Genomic DNA, 20,671 nt, shown 5'->3' with positions numbered 1-20,671 from the left:
CCACATTGCCTTCTGAGAGGCCCTGCATGTTTCTGTTGTATATGTGTGCTATGATGAGCATATCATATGGAGGCAATAAAACAGAAATCACACCAGGGTGCTGAAGTAATTCATTGCAAACAGACAGACACCACTTCAACAATTTTAACTAAGAAGAAGAAGACAATACGAGGGATCAGCCGAGCAGCATTTTGGTAAACAAACCGCGTCACTGGGTGGCAACGGCAATGGAACCCTATGGAGCCCAAGTGGCGCGAGGCTTGATTGGCTGACTCTAGCCAGTTAACTCTGTTTACATTTTAAAAACGGCGACAGTTCACACAACTTTAACACGACATGCATATATTATACATCAAACTCTTGAGCTACTTCTGCTCTCACTCAGAATGTCAAAATATAAGGGATGGGATGTATAGTTTTTGAGATATTAACGTTTGTTTGACACAACTCATACTAACTGCCACGGGGTTCCGCATTTCTGGGTGGCGAGTGACGTCACGCTGATCCCTCGTATACGGCTATTTCACATCCCACCCAAATCAGCCATTTTGTGTCAAAAAGGCAGGAAGTAAAAACAAGGAAGATCCAGTTTGCTGTTCCTCTGCTGCAGGGAAACGTACAATTGACTGCACGTCAGTGCATGCTGTCTCATATCGTGTTACTTCCTGCATTTTAGACAATGGCTGCTTTGGGTGTAATGTGAAATAGGCTAATTGCTCGAGTGACATCACTGATGACATCACAACTGCCTGATGACATCACAGTCGAGCAAATGCGTGACATCATTTCCACTTGACTGACATCAGTTCACACACACCGTCTTCCTTGTTGCCTCGATCCGGACCCAAATCTCGGGTGACCTCACAGTTGGGCAATTGCAAATGCATTCAACACGCACGCACGCACGCACGCACACACACACACACACACACACACACACACACACACACACACACCTGTAGTAGTAGTAGTTTTCTGATTTGCCTCGTTTCTTTTTGGACCCGTATTTGCTTCAGGTTTGTCAGTTTGATCCAAAATCATCTGTTGTTTTCCAAATGAGTTTAAATCCACTCGTCTCTTCCTCCTCTACCTCTGCTCCTTCATCAGTCGGGTGCGAGCTTGCCTGCTCATGGCGAGGGCGGTCAGCGCGCTGCAGACGGCCAGGCAGGGGAAGGAGGCGCAGGCCAGCAGGAGGCGCCGCTCTCCGAAGAGCCTTATCAGCGCCGGCCTCCGCCACAGGAAGTCCAGGAACAGCGCCTCCTGCTGGGCAAGCGTGGCGAGGGACAGGAGCAGGTGGAACAGCTGGTGGGCGTGGCCGATGATGTCATAGCGGCCGGGCGAGAAGCGTTCAGGTACGGGGAAAGAGAAGAAGAAGGCCGCTAGTGTGAACAGCAACACCTGGTGGAGAAGCAACATGAGGCAGAGGGTGAGTGAGCTCCAATTTTCAATGGATATAGAGAGCCCCAGGGATGACGTATTTTTGTAGTCGGAACGCGGAAGTCGCAGACTTCCGGGTTCTTCACCAGTGTTCAGTGGGATAATCTTCACACATGAGGACCACTTTCATGAGTTTTGAAGCGTAAATGCGAGCCCTAGAAGTAAAAAGCTTGTGCTAAGCTAATCCAGAGCTACACACAGTGTCGCATAGGCTTCCCCGTAACGTCACCACTCAACCTGGAGTGTTGTTGATGTGTGCGCTGCTGTGCACTGACTACCCCGGGCTGAACCAGGTAAGGGGAAAGAGAATTTCCGTGCTCGTCCTTTGAAGTGATGACGTTATTGACGTATAATATCCCCGTCGACTCAACAGTGTAGTCTCATTTAGCCGTTTGCTAGCTAGCCGCCCTTTTAACGGCACGTAAAAGCTTCAAAACTCATGTGGTCCTCATGTGTGAAGATTATCCTGCTGAACACTGGTTCGCGTTTGATTAAGCTTGCGTTGCCCAGAGACCTTATTTGAAACATCGCGCCAAAAACCCATTCAAAAATCCCATAGGCGAAAACAGTGAAGAACCAGGAGTGTTAGCATCGATGTTTTCCGGACTCATTCCTGGGGCTCTCTATTAGGATAGAAAAGAGGTAAAGTCAGGAAGTAGAGAGAGATGGAGCAGTGCCACCTGCAGGCCGTGTAGAGGAAGAGCAGCGTTTGCGGTCCAGCTGCTGGCTGCCAGACGGTGAGCGACCGGGCTGATGTCCAGCAGGTAGGCCAGAGCGCTGGGCAGAACCTGGAACAGCTTCCTGCGGAGCGGGTAGGGCCGGCGGTAACAAAGCTTGGCGTAACAACAAGCGGCACAGGACGACCAGGCGAGGAGGGCGGCGGCTGGGAGGAACACCTGTGATGTCACATGACATGGACAACAGGCATGGGCGATTATACGTTGGTGCACTGGCTGCACGTGCAACCCCTAGTGGCCAGATGTTTTTTTTTTTTTTTGTTTTTTACATTTTACTTATACAGGGGGAGTCTCACTGAGAGCAATGCAATCTTTTTCAGGAGCATCCTGTTCACATTCACACACAAATTCATACCTGGAAGCTGACCAGTACAACCACAGTCTGATCTGCTGGCCACTGAGCAGCTCCACTGGAGCGGTTGGGGTTAAGGGCCTTGCTCAAGGGCACCTCAGTGGTGGTAATGAGGGAGGGGCAAGCGCTGCCTTTTCACTTTCCCCACCCAGATTTATCCTGCCAGTCCCGGGGATTGAACCGCACAAGCTCGCTTCTCTACCCGTTGGGCCACCACTGCCACATAAACGATTTAAACCAAATGTGATCGAATATATTATATATATCATGTGTTGTAGATATCTATATGTCGTCGTATTCGACATTATTCAATTTAATTTCTCGATAAATCTGTACTCAACTCAGCTGACGTGATGCGCGCTGGTCGTGGTACTACGTGCTACTACGTGCTTGCGTCAGACGTCAGCGACAGCGTGTCAACAAAGCAAACATACCGAGACAGACGAGACAGAGATATTTAACATGGCTAAAAGGGTCAACCAAACTCTCGGCCGATTTTTCTCTAAGAAAACTAGGACTGATACAGAGAAACATGACTGCAACAATAACACCATCACCTCAGCAGTAGCCGGCGGCAGCAGCAACATTGTTCTCAGTTGGGACGATAAAGAAGAGGGGGGGAAGCGGCGGTGGACCACCGGTGACAGTGACAACCACGCAGGCTGCACCTGTCACAATGTGGCAGTTTGAAAGCTCCACCTCTGCTTAGATTGAACTGTCATTTCTCCAGACAGTAGTGTGAGAACAGATCGAGACATCACCTGACTGCAGCTTGGGTAAAGTTGCATCTACTGTAGGAGTCATTCAGCATATTGTGATATGTTGTTGGAGAATGTGTTGTCATATCCTACTATAGCATTCAGTGTCTCCTATACAGTTATCTATTTGTGGAGGTACACCACAATAGATTTTGAGCACCACAAATAGATTTTGACTGCCACATATTAATTTCAAGTACCGTAGTTGACCGCAAACACCTGCTTTAGGAGCCCACTAGATGGTGCTCTGAGGCCCACCAGTGGGCCACGGTTCAGTGGTTGGGAAACACTATCATGCAGATAGAATAGGCTATATAAGGAGACAATTATTTTTTCATCACTGTAAAGCCACAGCATAGTGAAGAGGATATTAATGTGATGTGTGTAGTTCTTCATATCTACTAGCCTCTTCATTTTGCTCTCAGAGTGCCCCAGATTAATGCATTTTATTTTAAAATGTACAAAATTTCCCCCTACCGGAGTAATATTTACGTCTGGGTGGTGCAACCCCTGTTTGGAAGGTCTATACTCGCCTATGACAACAGGTCAATGTTTTTGTGGAAGGTGCAGCAGTACACACACACACACACACACACACACACACACACACGCACACACACACACACACACCTACACACAACACACACACACACACCTGTCCCATGCTGTGTGTCCAAGCAGGTTCGGCGCTGTAGAGGCAGAGGGCCAGAGCACAGCCGTACTGGTAGACCGCCACGCCCACATAGTCCAGGAAGAACAAGGAGTAATGTGCCAGCTCACTGTGAGACTGCAGCAGGTGAGCTGCAGCACTGCAACGCAAGACCAACTTTATTTATAAGATAAGATAAGATAAGATAAAATAAGATGACACCTGTTACATCTACATCTACATAAAGATGATTTAGCGGAAGGCCACAGACTAAAGGAATGTTTTGGGCTAGACTTTTAAAGCGTTATTATTTAAGACAGTGGAACACAGCTGGGTAACAACGCAGCACGCCCTGCAGGTGCAGAGATAGCTGATGAATCGAAGAGTTGTTTTGCAGCTACAACCGCTGAGTGAAAACCACAAAACACAACAGCCAATGAGATGTTTGCTGACCCACCTGCAGCTCAGGTAGGTCAGAGCTGAGAAGACGTAGAGGACCAGAGGCAGTGAGGCGACGTCCAGAGAGAAGCCCGGACCTTCTGTCCCCTGCAGCCGGATGCCCAGGATGCCCTGCAGAGACAGAGTGAAAGGATCTGATGAGACGTGGAGTCTGCTCACACATCTGGATCGCTCCTTTCAACTGTTCTTTCAAACTAGGGTTCTGTCAGGGGTTGTTCCTATAAGCAAGTTGGGGATCCTCACAATATCAAATATCCTTGAAAGGTATCTTGAAGAACCCCCATATGTCAGCTGGGGTTCATGGACCCTTCAGGAAGGGGTTCTTCAAGGAACCCACTGAAGTTCCAATCTGGATAAATAAAGGTCGTAGAAACCACTGTACCCCGCCAGAGAAGATGGTGAAGATGGCGAAGCGGAGCGCGATGCACACGGCGGCCAGCAGGTGGCTCCACACGCTCAGCGTCTCATTGTGCAGCTGGAACAGACTGAGGAAGTAGCTTCTCCACGGCAGACCGACCGGCCGGTAGCCGGACCGGATGAACGGCTCCCGGAACAGAAGAGGCACGTCCACGTCCCGGACGGGGGGAGGGAGGGAGGGGAGGAGCCGGGTGAGGACAGACAGGGACGGGACAGAGGGGAGGGAAAACGACACCCGCGGCATGCTGGGAAAGACAAGAGTGAGAGACAATTTTTTGTGTGGTATTTACACAGTTCTCATGTGTGTATATATATATATATATATATATATATATATATATATATATATATATATATATAATAATAATAATAATAATAATGATTGGATTTATATAGCGCTTTTCTAGACACCCAAAGCGCTTCACAGAAATCATTATTCATTCACACCATTCGTACCAGTGGTGGTAAGCTACGGGTGATGTAGCCACAGCTGCCCTGGGGAAGACTGACTGAATATATTCCCAAACTAGCTTCATCTGCAGCTCAGCAGACTTCCATCACATCACAGTCACTTGATAGTAAATTCATATCAGTACTGAACTGTCTGATAATAATAATAATAATAATAATAATAATAATAATAATAAAATAAGAACTGTGATAAAGTTTGATGGCTTTTGTTTATTTAGCTGCTTGATTTTCTTCTTTTTTGCTCATTTGAGGTCAACAGTTCAGCACAATAAAAACTACAAGCTTCAGCTCATCCGTCAACAACGTTAGAGCCAGCAGTGCGGAGGTGAAAGGTCAGGAAGAGGAAACACACCTACTGTACCTGAGCGTTCTCTCTGTAGGACTCAGTCAGGCTGTGGGAACACACCTACTGTACCTGAGCGTTCTCTCTGTAGGACTCAGTCAGGCTGTGGAAACACACCTACTGTACCTGAGCGTTCTCTCTGTAGGATTCAGTCAGGCTGTGGGAAACACACCTACTGTACCTGAGCGTTCTCTCTGTAGGATTCAGTCAGGCTGTGGGAGTCACACCTACTGTACCTGAGCGTTCTCTCTGTAGGATTCAGTCAGGCTGTGGGAGTCACACCTACTGTACCTGAGCGTTCTCTCTGTAGGATTCAGTCAGGCTGTGGGAAACACACCTACTGTACCTGAGCGTTCTCTCTGTAGGATTCAGTCAGGCTGTGGGAAACACACCTACTGTACCTGAGCGTTCTCTCTGTGGGATTCAGTCAGGCTGTGGAAACACACCTACTGTACCTGAGCGTTCTCTCTGTAGGATTCAGTCAGGCTGTGGGAAACACACCTACTGTACCTGAGCGTTCTCTCTGTAGGATTCAGTCAGGCTGTGGGAGTCATCCTCACTCTGCGGGTCATTCCCTCAGGTTACCGTGCTGCTACTGTCAGGGAGTCTGCATGCTGTTCTGTTCACTCCTCCAACCCAGTCAGTGTCACATGCAGGGCCATGCTGACTGACACACACACATGCACGTGCGCACACACACACACACACACACGCATGCACGTGCATGCACATACACACACACACACACGCACATGCACGTGCACGCACATACACACACAATCTCCACAGTGTGTTCCTTTATTCAGCTAATTGCATCTGATTTCAGTTCCAACTCTCTGAATGAATTCCCTGGAAAACAACATGAGCATTTTTGGTCATGGGACCCAGCACTCTGCTGACACACACACACACACACACACACACACACACACACACACACACACACACACACACACACACACTCGCACACACACGTACGTACACACGCACGCACTCACACACACACACACACACACACACACACACACACACACACACACACACACACACGCGCACGTACGCACGCACGCACTCCAGCCAAGAAAATCTCATGGATGTAAACACAAGAGTTCTGTGCCATAGTCATAGTGTATTTGTGGCAATGACATATAGACCTAATGATCAATTTATTAGATAGATAGATAGATAGATAGATAGATAGATAGATAGATACTTTATTGATCCCCTTGGGGAAATTCGGGATGTATTATTATTAATTAGTGATAGGAATTGAACGGGAATGGGATGTGTCATAGGATGTGATTTGTTACATAATGTGGTTCAGGATTCAATATAACCAGGATACGATGTGAGAAAAGTTCAGTGACAACAAAGTCTGAATGTGCAGAATTCTGTTTATTTCTGAGACTATTTCTAGTGATGCCATTGGCTGCTGCTGGAAGGTACAAAAAGAATACACCCAAGTAGTGCAGGTTTTATCAGAGATGTCATGGACATTGTGACATCATCAGTCCCCACCGGGCTGGCCCACTCGATGATTGTGGGACATGACCTCATCAGTCACATCACTCGATGATTGTGGGGCATGACATCGTTGGCGGGTATGACATCATCAGTTGGGGGGCGTTTGCACGCTCACTTGATGGATTGTGTTTGTTCACTTATGCCATGGTCAGATGGTCCGTGCTGTAATGGATGGAAGGACCGACGGGAGGGACCGACGGAGGGACACACCTAGTCACTTATAGAAGCTGCTGCACCACTTAAAAATACTAGAAACGGAGCACGCTCCTTTCGAGCATCCCTCACCACACCATCCCTCACCACCGCCGCTGAACTGGCACTTCTCATTCCTACCGTGCCTCCTGGTCGCCGTCATGGTCATCCTCCTCATCACTAATTTCTACCGCTCTGCCCTCCAGGTCTCGCCCGCATGCCGCTGCCGTGTCATGTCAGGCTTTATTTTCCAATAATGAAACCAGGCTGAAAACATACTTTTGCTGTAAAGTCAAGCAATTTAACAAGTGGGGTGAATGGGGAATGACTCTGTTTTGGAACCAGCCTCAAGTGGCCATTTAAGGTACTGTAGTTGTTGGTAATTCCGCGTTGGCCTCAATGCGACCCAATTAAACTCTCCCCCCTCCTCCTCGATTAGCTCCTTGAAGAAGTGAGTTATGTCTAAAACTTGGCTCACAAGGATAGAAGTGCAGAAACAAACACACACACACACACACACACACACACACGTGTTGTGAGTTTGTGTGCGTTTGTGTGTGTGTGTGTGTGTGTGTCGCCTCGCATCACTTCCTGATTGCCTTTCAGTATGAACTGTGGGAATGTCAACCTGACCGAACCTTATTACGAGCTGAACCTGAGCGGAGATGGAGAGAGACCTGACGGCTGACCGACGCACTCGTGCAGAAACGAGCTGGCTGTGGGCGACAGTGTCAGGGTCAGCGGCTGGGCTAATTGTAGCGCCTAATGGATCTCTCCAACCTCATTTCCATTTACAGAAAGGCTAAAGCAGGCGAAAAGAGGCTCCATCTAATTACTGGTCCCTCTGTAGTGGAATTGGACATGTCAGTTCCTTAAGATATGCGCTGTTTGTAGTGAAAAGAAAGCACTCGTGTTTTCTAAGAGGCCGAACGGGAAAGGAATTAACTTCCTCCATTCTTTCCCACTATCTCAGAGTTGGATCTTCTGAGCACGTTTGAAGCCCGTCTAACTCGGCCATTACAGTCATTAGTGGGGTGTGGGTCCCAGTGCTAGCATTTTCATACCAAGAAGTGAGGTTTCAACCACATTTCAAGCAGGAAGGCCGCCATATTCACGTTTACCTGATCAGCCCGTGACGCCAGTCGAGCCCAAGCGTGACGTCAGACATGACGTCAGTTGATCCCGTCCAGTATGACGTCAGTCGTCACCAGTTCGTTCATCCTACTACATATAGCGAGGGTTCTACGTCACCCTCCACCTCTGGTGGATCACAGCAGCAGTTGGCATCACGGCTGCCCGTTCCCCCCGGAGCCATACTCAGAAGCTGTTGTTTCACTCCACCCACCTCCCCAGTCCACCACCAACGAGTCTGGACTCCTGAAGAATCTATCCTAGCTTATACAGAAGCCCCCCTCTCACCTCAAGAGGAGCGCCATCTTACAATAGAGATATACGCCAAAATACTTGCCATGCGTGCCATTTGCTAAATAAAGTATCTTGTTAAACCTACCGACCAGTCTCTCATGATTGAAATCAGTGTTGTCTCACACTCTACTGTAGTTCGGTGTTGTCTCACACTCTACTGTAGTTTGGTGTTGTCTCACACTATACTGTAGTTGGAGGCAAAATATGGCCCCCTACATGTAAGATCGTTGTGCCATACTGAACTAGAGAAAAGGTACAGGAAAGACGTGAGTGGAAAATATTTAGACATTCATGAAAGTATTTTTTGTTTATGAAACATTTCTGAATGATCTTTCTTGCAGCAAGGCAATGAACAAGAAACATTTTGCTTACATGCCTGAGATGATTGCTTCCCGTGTGTGTGTGTGTGTGTGTGTAGGTGTGTGTGTGTGTGTGTGTGTGTGTGTGTGTGTGTGTGTGTGTGTGTGTGTGTGTGCTTGACAAGTTCGATTCAAAGTGATGACGCACATCCAAGTGGATTCAGTTCTAAAAGGAGCTCGCTAAACAGGTCGGACGTCACTTCCGGGAAGGGGGCGTAGCTAAAGTAATATAGTAAAGGAAGTACAGTAGTAACATAACTAATTACTTTAGATACCAAGTAATAAGTAAAGTGAGTATTACTTTTTAGAGGAATAATCAGTAGGCTAAGTAACTAATTACACTTCTTGAGTAACTTGCCCAACACTCAATGTTGATATGATGAATGTGAAGGTATGACTTGACTGAACAGTTTCAGGGGTCAACCTGTAGCCTGCCTCATTACCAGCTCCTAGTCCTAACCCACCTCAGGGGTCAACCTGTAGCCTGCCTCAGCAGCTCCTAGTCCTAACCCACCTCAGGGGTCAACCTGTAGCCTGCCTCATTACCAGCTCCTAGTCCTAAACCACCTCAGGGGTCAACCTGTAGCCTGCCTCATTACCAGCTCCTAGTCCTAACCCACCTCAGGGGTCAACCTGTAGCCTGCCTCATTACCAGCTCCTAGTCCTAACCCACCTCAGGGGTCAACCTGTAGCCTGCCTCATTACCAGCCCCTAGTCCTAACCCACCTCAGGGGTCAACCTGTAGCCTGCCTCAGCAGCTCCTAGTCCTAACCCACCTCAGGGGTCAACCTGTAGCCTGCCTCAGCAGCTCCTAGTCCTAACCCACCTCAGGGGTCAACCTGTAGCCTGCCTCAGCAGCTCCTAGTCCTAACCCACCTCAGGGGTCAACCTGTAGCCTGCCTCATTACCAGCTCCTAGTCCTAACCCACCTCAGGGGTCAACCTGTAGCCTGCCTCAGCAGCTCCTAGTCCTAACCCACCTCAGGAGTCAACCTGTAGCCTGCCTCAGCAGCTCCTAGTCCTAACCCACCTCAGGGGTCAACCTGTAGCCTGCCTCATTACCAGCTCCTAGTCCTAACCCACCTCAGGGGTCAACCTGTAGCCTGCCTCAGCAGCTCCTAGTCCTAACCCACCTCAGGGGTCAACCTGTAGCCTGCCTCAGCAGCTCCTAGTCCTAACCCACCTCAGGGGTCAACCTGTAGCCTGCCTCAGCAGCTCCTAGTCCTAACCCACCTCAGGGGTCAACCTGTAGCCTGCCTCAGCAGCTCCTAGTCCTAACCCACCTCAGGGGTCAACCTGTAGCCTGCCTCAGCAGCTCCTAGTCCTAACCCACCTCAGGGGTCAACCTGTAGCCTGCCTCATTACCAGCTCCTAGTCCTAACCCACCTCAGGGGTCAACCTGTAGCCTGCCTCAGCAGCTCCTAGTCCTAACCCACCTCAGGAGTCAACCTGTAGCCTGCCTCAGCAGCTCCTAGTCCTAACCCACCTCAGGGGTCAACCTGTAGCCTGCCTCATTACCAGCTCCTAGTCCTAACCCACCTCAGGGGTCAACCTGTAGCCTGCCTCAGCAGCTCCTAGTCCTAACCCACCTCAGGGGTCAACCTGTAGCCTGCCTCAGCAGCTCCTAGTCCTAACCCACCTCAGGGGTCAACCTGTAGCCTGCCTCAGCAGCTCCTAGTCCTAACCCACCTCAGGGGTCAACCTGTAGCCTGCCTCAGCAGCTCCTAGTCCTAACCCACCTCAGGAGTCAACCTGTAGCCTGCCTCAGCAGCTCCTAGTCCTAACCCACCTCAGGGGTCAACCTGTAGCCTGCCTCATTACCAGCTCCTAGTCCTAACCCACCTCAGGGGTCAACCTGTAGCCTGCCTCAGCAGTTCCTAGTCCTAACCCACCTCAGGGGTCAACCTGTAGCCTGCCTCAGCAGCTCCTAGTCCTAACCCACCCGCAAGAGGTCATCAATGGACAGCCATCTTACACCTGATGCTAGGGCAAGGCAAGCATTGTCATTGCTAGTTTCTAGCACTCAAAACTCTTTTTTTTCTCTTTCTTTTAATCACCACTGGGTCGCCGTCGCTGAAACACCTCCTTTGAGGTACTGACCCAGTGGTAATTAAAATAAGAAAAAAATTAGATTCTGAGTGCTAACTAGCAATGTCAACACTTGCCCTTGCACCAGAACATACGGCCCTGTTCTAGCATGATGGTGTTTCAGAGGCCTTTCCACCCTGAGTAATACATGTTGGTGCCGAGTCCGACCTTCAAAAACCCACACTCGCAAAGATACTGTGGTACCGTAGATCACTTTTAAACTGTAGTAAACATAGGTCTACATTAGTTGCATATCTCAATCAACACAGGCGGCGACACACTGCAACCGGCACTGCTTTATAAAATAGTCTTTAATCATTGGATTTATTTTGGGAAGAGATGAAAACATGAAAGAAAAATGTAACCAAAAAACAACAACTGACGCATCCTTCACAGCCTTGTCTCACAAAGCGCAAAATGGCAAAGCAGTTGTTGTTGAAGACGCCCCGACAGATGTGTGTTAAAAGCGTCGTTGGTCTCTCTGCTGTCTCTACAGAGCGATGATGACAGCAAGCAAACTCTGCCGGGTTTTGACAATCAGTCGCAGACACATGTGCAGGGTGGTGATAAAGCAGGAAGCAGACACATGTGCAGGGTGGTGATAAAGCAGGAAGCAGACACATGTGCAGGGTGGTGATAAAGCAGGAAGCAGACACATGTGCAGGGTGGTGATAAAGCAGGAAGCAGGAAGCAGACACATGTGCAGGGTGGTGATAAAGCAGGAAGCAGACACATGTGCAGGGTGGTGATAAAGCAGGAAGCAGGAAGCAGACACATGTGCAGGGTGGTGATGAAGCAGGAAGCAGACACATGTGCAGGGTGGTGATAAAGCAGGAAGCAGGAAGCAGACACATGTGCAGGGTCGTGATAAAGCAGGAAGCAGGAAGCAGACACATGTGCAGGGTGGTGATAAAGCAGGAAGCAGACACATGTGCAGGGTGGTGATAAAGCAGGAAGCAGGAAGCAGACACATGTGCAGGGTGGTGATAAAGCAGGAAGCAGGAAGCAGACACATGTGCAGGGTGGTGATAAAGCAGGAAGCAGGAAGCAGACACATGTGCAGGGTCGTGATAAAGCAGGAAGCAGGAAGCAGACACATGTGCAGGGTGGTGATAAAGCAGGAAGCAGACACATGTGCAGGGTGGTGATAAAGCAGGAAGCAGGAAGCAGACACATGTGCAGGGTGGTGATAAAGCAGGAAGCAGGAAGCAGACACATGTGCAGGGTGGTGATAAAGCAGGAAGCAGACACATGTGCAGGGTCGTGATAAAGCAGGAAGCAGGAAGCAGACACATGTGCAGGGTGGTGATAAAGCAGGAAGCAGACACATGTGCAGGGTCGTGATAAAGCAGGAAGCAGGAAGCAGACACATGTGCAGGGTGGTGATAAAGCAGGAAGCAGACACATGTGCAGGGTCGTGATAAAGCAGGAAGCAGGAAGCAGACACATGTGCAGGGTGGTGATAAAGCAGGAAGCAGACACATGTGCAGGGTCGTGATAAAGCAGGAAGCAGACACATGTGCAGGGTGGTGATAAAGCAGGAAGCAGACACATGTGCAGGGTCGTGATAAAGCAGGAAGCAGGAAGCAGACACATGTGCAGGGTGGTGATAAAGCAGGAAGCAGACACATGTGCAGGGTGGTGATAAAGCAGGAAGCAGACACATGTGCAGGGTGGTGATAAAGCAGGAAGCAGGAAGCAGACACATGTGCAGGGTGGTGATAAAGCAGGAAGCAGACACATGTGCAGGGTGGTGATAAAGCAGGAAGCAGACACATGTGCAGGGTGGTGATAAAGCAGGAAGCAGGATCTCCAGTTAAGACATCATTGTTATCTCTCTCGTTACACTTCCTGTTTGCTTTGCTTTGCTTTGCTATCACCCCAAAACAATATACTGTCTAGTACTAGTGTAAGATAATAAAATGCTTACATTCCTAGATCACCAGAAATCCAAGCAACCAATAGTAATCTAATGAAACAACAGGTTAACAGTAAGGATCGCAAGGGTCAAAGTTCAATTGCTGATCCAGGTCAGGGTTACCGTGGCAACAGGGTAGCAGGGCAGTCCAGAACAACTTGCTTTGCTTCCTCCCATGGGTATCACAGCTCGGCTAGGAATCACAATCACTTTTATTGCCACAATATGCAAGATTACATTGGAGGGATTTGTCTTAGTGTCATTATGCAGCGTAGCGCTCATGTCAATATTCATGTCTAAAAGACAAACTTACAAAATTGCAGAAATGCAGTTCAATATATTTACAACGGAGCGCTTTGCCAGAGGAGGAAATGAGAGCTCTCCCTGAGGTAAACAGAGAGAGATGGTAAACACTGCCCATGTGCTTATATTACCCAGATTATAGATGATACAAAGTGGGTTGATTATCGGTAAAGCCATGCTTTAATATGGACTTTATTGCCACATTTATTTATTTTTACGTCTTTGTTATATTGTTATATAAAAACAATTAGTTGTTTGATTATTGTTTGTATTTGTTTAGGGGGGATACCTTTTATAACCATTTTAATTTTTTCTGTTTAACTTGTTGCTTTGTACCTTGTTGTTGTATTGTGCGCAAATACATAAAATAAATAAGAGGTCAAGTAAGATGAGATTTACCTGCTAAAGGCTTTGATTTAAATACTTCCTCAGTCGCTATGTCAGAAATGGGCTCACATCAGCAATGATAATATGTTGCTAGTAAAAGTGTTTGGCTCATTTTGCATTGAGGTCAAGATTAACACTGAATAATTAGCTCCCTCTCTTAACCTCAGTGAATAATTATAGCCCGAGTAGACAGTGTGGCGGGACAGTGGCAGGACGAGGGGAACATGGTGGAGGTATGTGAGAGCAGAGAGGAGACAGGCCTGACAGAGAGAGAGAGGACGAGGGGGACATGGTGGAGGTATGTGGGAGCAGAGAGGAGACAGGAGGTATGTGGGAGCAGAGAGGAGACAGGAGGTATGTGAGAGCAGAGAGGAGACAGGAGGTATGTGAGAGCAGAGAGGAGACAGGCCTGACAGAGAGAGAGGAGGAGGACGAGGGGAACATGGTGGAGGTATGTGAGAGCAGAGAGGAGACAGGCCTGACAGAGAGAGAGGAGGAGGACGAGGGGAACATGGTGGAGGTATGTGAGAGCAGAGAGGAGACAGGCCTGACAGAGAGAGAGAGGACGAGGGGGACATGGTGGAGGTATGTGGGAGCAGAGAGGAGACAGGAGGTATGTGGGAGCAGAGAGGAGACAGGAGGTATGTGAGAGCAGAGAGGAGACAGGAGGTATGTGGGAGCAGAGAGGAGACAGGCCTGACAGAGAGAGAGAGAGGAGGAGAAACCAGAACAACAGAGGATGGAGAGGAGTGAGGCCAGCAGCTCCCATTGGGACAAAGCAGGCTGTCAGGATGGAATCTACCATTTACCACATGCCTTAAAGTAACATCCAAGCACTGCAACAAAAGTCATACAATTATGTGCATTTTTTTTTACCTTTATTTATACAGGGGGAGTCTCACTGAGAGCAATGCTCTCTTTTTCAGGAGCGCACTGTTCACATTCACACACACACATTCATACCTGGAAGCTGACCAGTACAACCACAGTCTGATCTGCTGGCCACTGAGCAGCTCCACTGGAGCGGTTGGGGGTTAAGGGCCTTGCTCAAGGGCACCTCAGTGGTGGTAATGAGGGCGGGGCAGGCGCTGCCTTTTCACTTTCCCCACCCAGATTTATCCTGCCGGTCCCGGGGATTGAACCGACGACCTTCCGGTCACAAGCTCGCTTCTCTAACCATTGGGCCACCACTGCCCCTCAATGAAATATATACGATAAAATACTGTAGGTGCAATCAAATAGATCACAAAGTACTTGGCATACTTTTATCTAAGACTACGAGGAATGTTCTGCTGCAAAACAATATATTCCATGTGGATTATTTAGACCACCCTCTGCCTGGTCCCCACCTGGCAACACTGTGTGTGTATATGTATATATATATATACATATCTATATCTATATATATCCAGATACACTTTCTTCTTATCTACAGACAGTATCACTCTCCACGTAGGCTGCAAGCATGCAGTGATTTGCTGATCGCTGAGCTGTCATTGGCTGTTGTGCTCTCTTGTAGGCTTTGCTTGCTCAAATATGCGTCTGGTCGCCGCGGTAACCTGCATTGTTTGCATTGTTTGAAGTCTCATTAAGACCTTGATGATGCTCAATAGTTTAAGCTTTTGAGTTTTCATCAAACACAGTTGCCATGGCGACACACTCAATTTTGAGGTGCGACGGATGCTTGAAAACTCTGAAACTCGGCACACACATCAGAAGGGGTGAATATACATTATGTTTTTAAATCTGATCTGGGTTTTGGGCGTCATCATCGCTGCTTGCAGCATTCATACTTTTTGTCCTGGGAAACTGCTTGAAAAGAACTGTCTCATACAAATGTTATGTTGTTGTAAGGACGCTGCTGCTGCTGAAGTGCTCCACATTAAATGTGTAGAAGGATTGTGTCTTCAACAGCTGCAAACATACTTCAGCATAAGTGTCAACAGAACAGCAACCCCTGAAGGCTGCCACAGAGATTCTGTCTGAGTGAACTCAGAGGGAAGCTCACTCCAATTAGATTAATTAGTCACGCGTGTGTGTGTGTGTGTGTGTGTGTGTGTGTGTGTGTGTGTGTGTGTGTGTGTGTGTTGGTGTCAGGCCCGTAGCTACCATTGAGGACACCGAGGTCATGACCTCGGTATTTTCCACACACACAAAAAAAATTTTTTTTTTTTTTTTGAAAAATAGCCCCGGTCCCCAGATCTATTCATCTGTCATTGATGTTTTAATGCGACAGTTGATCGGAAATGCAACAATTTGCTTCCTCTCTGTGTGCTATAGAAGGAAGAGAGATAACTCACAACATTCAGATTTTGCATTGAGGCTAGATTGGGGCTAGACTTTGGGGACAGTTCTATTGAAGTGAATGGGTAAGTAACTCCCCTGTAAGTGATGTTTGTGTAGATGGGCCATTGTATTTAATTGAGCAGTATTCTGCCATGTGACCTGTATGCAGAATATGAATTATATTATATGGGGAGGCATTTATTTTTTGTATCATTTTAAAGCAACAGCACAGTAAAGAGGATATTAATCTAACATGATGTCTGTAGTTCTTTATAGATCTAGCCTCTTAATTTTTCTCTCAAAGTGCACCAGATTGAAGCATTTTACTTTAAAATGGACGAAATTTTCTATCCGGGGGGCCACAGCCCCCCCTGGGCCCCCCACGCCGCGCTAAAACGACGTCGGTATTTCTCAAACCCTGGCTACGGGCCTGGTTGTTGTGCGTCGTTATGTCTGTCTGTCTGTGGACAGATTTTGTAAACGAGGTATAGCATCACAACCGTACAAGATGCAGTCAGGAAACTTGACAGGTCTGACTGAGCGAGGGGAGCTAGAAGGAGCATCTTAATCTTAGTGCATCTTCATCTGTGAGCCTGCAGAGGAACCCGCAGAGGAACCCGACGGCTGTAGGCCTATTATTGGCTTCCCTGAATCAGGAGGTTGACGTCAACCGTTGTCCACTGCCACGGTCCTTCACTCATTCTGTGCCACCCATTGTTTTGTATGAACAAAAGTGTGTTATACTTACATATTTGTATTCGGCAATATCATCGTCACAGACACCACTTTGTATATGATTTTTGAAGCATTTTCTGGAAATGGCGATTTCTGACGATCGCTTTTTCCGCCTCAAAAAAACGATCGACTTCGATACGAGGGAACCCGGCGCGGCGCTAACCTCCGGGTTGGCCGACAAAATGACATCATCCCCGCGGCACTGGATATGATGAGAACTGTTCTACCTCATAGCTGCTGCTAACTGTGCCCAGAGCTCCGTGCTGCTGCTTTGCACTCGGTGGCCCTGTCCTCTCCTGTTCCTCTTTCATTCCCCAAGGCTCCGAGACCAGAGCTGGCGTTCAGGTCCTGGTGTAGCCAGCTGACAAATGAGACAGCCACTTTCATGTCAGATGGTCCCCTGATGCCTCTCACTGCAGCCCAGGAACCTGCAAGACACATGTGCACTGTTTTTTCAGACACAAGATGTGCTAACCTGAGTCTTCTGGTGTTTTGGCCAAATAGTTTATATTCTCCTTTTGGAAGATTTGGCATGTAGTGTTAAAGCCCATTCAAAAAAACAACAACAACATTGAGATGAGGGAACACATGCTAACGCACTTCGGGGTTTCAGGACTTGGGCTAGGGCTAACTGACCTTGCTACCCGACGTGCGCAGATCTGTTTCTCATTTGCCCAAAACCTCCCAGTTTGCCAGCTGGCTATAGCCTACCCCCAACACGACTGCAAAGCTCTGGCCGTAGAACCCGGAACTGTCAAAAACGGAACCATCCCTTCACAAAAACACGTCGCCATCAGAACTCTCCCATACCAATACCTGACTAGACTCCTGAACCTCCATGACATGTAGGCGTTTATGTTTTCTTGTGTTCAGACATAGCTTTATAGATGTTTGTTATTTACCTCGACAGTTTCGACGAGTCGCTCTCGTCTTCTTCAGAAGCAGTCGCACTGACAGCTGGGTGTATGCACTGTCGAAACTGTCAAGGTAAATAATAAACTTATGTCTGAACACAAGAAAACATAAACGTCTAATTATAAATTAAGACATGATGAACATCATTGAACTCCATGACTCCATCCTGTTGGTTTGGTCTCCCTTTGTCTATGTCTGAAGTTCTATTTTAGTTAGTGAAGCTATGTGCTGATTTTTGCATTTTAACCTGTAAATTGGTAATTAAGTCAGTCTGCTGACTGCTATAGGCCAATGACGTACTACTACTCATTTCAAAAGAGGTGCAACTGCATTGACTTGTGTTTACCCTCCACCACGCCCCTGGGTGTATGATTTTTAACTGACTGTGTCTAGCATGCACAGCTAATCCTGGCGAAATAACACAATCTAGGGCTGGGTATAGGCAAGGATCTCACGATACGATACGTATCACGATACTTGGGTCACGATACGATTGTATCACGATATATTGCGATATATTGCGATATTCTACAGAATTTACTCAAAATTAAATAATATAGCTAAAGATACAACACACTGTGTACCACCCAGGTAGTGTAATAATATGTACATCACTTTATACTGATAAGTTAGTGGACAAATGTAGTCAAAACTACTGAGTGTTGAGTGTTGCTGAACGCATCGATATGGGAAATATCGATACAGTATCGATTAGGGGTGGGAATCACCAGATGCAGAGGCCTGGCATGCCATGGCCTGCAAAAAAAAAAAAAAAAAAAAAATTAATATCGCAATACTTGGCGTCCAAGTATCGATACAGTATCGGGAAATAAAATATCGCGATATATTGCCGTATCGATTATATTGCCCAGCCCTAATCTCAGGCCATGTGTTCCAACAGCCAGACGTAGAAGAAAACTTCTGGTCTGATGTTTTCAGAATAAAATAATTTCTACCAATCCAAATCAAATACTGACTAAAAAATATCTTTGATTAAACATTACACAGGTACATTTCATTGCTACAGCACCAAATGTATGTCAAAACATTCATACACAGCAGTACAACACACTATTTAGGCCTCAGAGTGTTTTGAAATAAGATAATTTATATGCAGTAGCAAGGATAGGTCCCCTGTGCTGTTTCCAGTTGAGTCAGTATTATGCCAGATGCACAATATAATACATGCAAACTTTATTGTAAAAAATAATGCCACGTTTTATGGTATTTTTCCTCATTATTATTATGACGACACATAGTATTAATCTGTGTGCACTATTTGGTTGTAATGATGACATAAATTACTTTACTGTAAATCTATTTCTACACGCTTTTATTTTGGAGGCTAATCATCTGCACCCCGAGAATGGGCTAATGGAAAATGGATCTGAGAATTACGAGATGTTCTCTCAGAATTATAGATTTCTCGATACACAGGATGAATGTTACCATCCCTCCTGCCATAATCCAAGGTTGAGCCTTCATATAGAGGAGCACTGAGTTTAACAGAATGATCTATACCACCAGACCAATGAGTAGCATATAAAACAACAGCCTATAGGCTATACCCTCATCAATCTATAGCACCATAAAACTGGCAACAACATTCTTCAGCAACATGCTCTGGTGTCGGGGTGAGTCAGTGTAGACAGGTCATTGTCGGGGTGAGTCAGTGTAGACGGGTCATTGTCAGGGTGAGTCAGTGTAGACGGGTCATTGGGTTATCAACTGGACATCTTCCAGGTCACTCTCAGTGGACTGGGGCACGTACGTGCTGAACTTGGCCCATGACCTTTTGTTTTCCGCCATCCCCCTCTCTCCCCAGGCTTCTCCTGTCTCATATTACTTTGAACTGTGTAGTGGAGGTGGAGAGAAAATAAATACAAGAAACACTTGACCTACATGTATGTGCCATTTTCACCACCTGAACACTGTGAACAGTGCCATGTGTTGAAAGATTAAACCATCTCAAATAGATGATTTTGACACCATCCAAGGTATCCTGTGTGTGTGTGTGTGTGTGTGTGTGTGTGTGTGTGTGTGTGTGTGTGTGTGACTGGCTTGGAGCCGCAGGGCGCCTTCTGTCTGCACTCTCACTTCCTTTGTACGAAGGAACGACGTGAATATCTTTTAAAAAAATCGTTGTTATTCGTGCTGCATTTCACCCCGAACACCCTGCATTTATGAAAATCAGAAATTTGAAATGCAGGGTGGCAGGGGATCTCCGCGTGCGCGTGTGAGTCTGAGATGACGTGCGAGTATGTACAGTATGTCTAGCTGCCACCAACGACGTCCCAACTCCAGGCTCACATCGAAGCATGTTTCTCGCTGAACCCTAACTGCAGTAACATGTAGGTCTATCACAGCATATACATTATTCTATGGATCGCAACGTCGGCCATTCGCTCGATCGCTCTCTTCACCACTTGTGGTCATGTGACAGGAAGTATAGTGCCGCATCGAGTTTAGATTGCAGACTCTCAATCAGCGGATGCTTTCACAGAATGCGACGTCGCGGGGCTCTTCTTCAGTTAAGTGCATATTTCCAGCAGCTTGTCAAGTGAAGTGGAGCACATTGCAGGGGGAGATGGTTCCCTTCCCAGTCGACTTTGACATAATATCCTCCAGGAGAATATGCTCTATCAAATATTAATGAAGGATGTCGGCGCTGAGCAGTAGCAAGAAGAAGACCTACCCCTCAGGGGGTTCAAAACAACGCTCGCTCAAACGCATGCACATAGACACAAAGACGGTAGAGAACAGAGATGTGTGTGTGTGTGTGTGCGCGCGTGTGTGTGTGTGTGTGTGTGTGTGTGTGTGTGTGTCTTATCCTCTTCACTCTGAAGTGGGCCCTTCTTCTCTGAGGTCCGTTCCCTCACCCTCCGAGGACAATAAGGGAGGCAGAGATCAAGCTGCT

General features: G+C 47.3%; 1 protein-coding gene across 1 annotated transcript; it reads right to left on the bottom strand.

The window, feature by feature from the left end:
- Positions 1 to 1,086: 1,086 nt before the first annotated feature.
- Positions 1,087 to 5,053, bottom strand: LOC310799787 (membrane progestin receptor beta-like; the record flags this gene model as incomplete). The annotated part of the gene is made up of 5 exons (XM_083662390.1): positions 1,087 to 1,398; positions 2,118 to 2,333; positions 3,940 to 4,093; positions 4,391 to 4,503; positions 4,775 to 5,053. The coding sequence occupies 5 exons, from the start codon at positions 5,051 to 5,053 to the stop codon at positions 1,087 to 1,089; spliced, it is 1,074 nt and encodes a 357-aa protein (XP_083518516.1).
- Between the last annotated feature and the right edge of the window lie 15,618 nt (positions 5,054 to 20,671).

The sequence above is a fragment of the Poromitra crassiceps genome, assembly GCF_964638095.1.
Source record: "Poromitra crassiceps genome assembly, chromosome: 28".
NCBI lineage: Eukaryota > Metazoa > Chordata > Actinopteri > Beryciformes > Melamphaidae > Poromitra > Poromitra crassiceps.
Note: the sequence above shows the minus strand (reverse complement) of the source record. Positions and strands in the feature narration are given on the sequence as shown.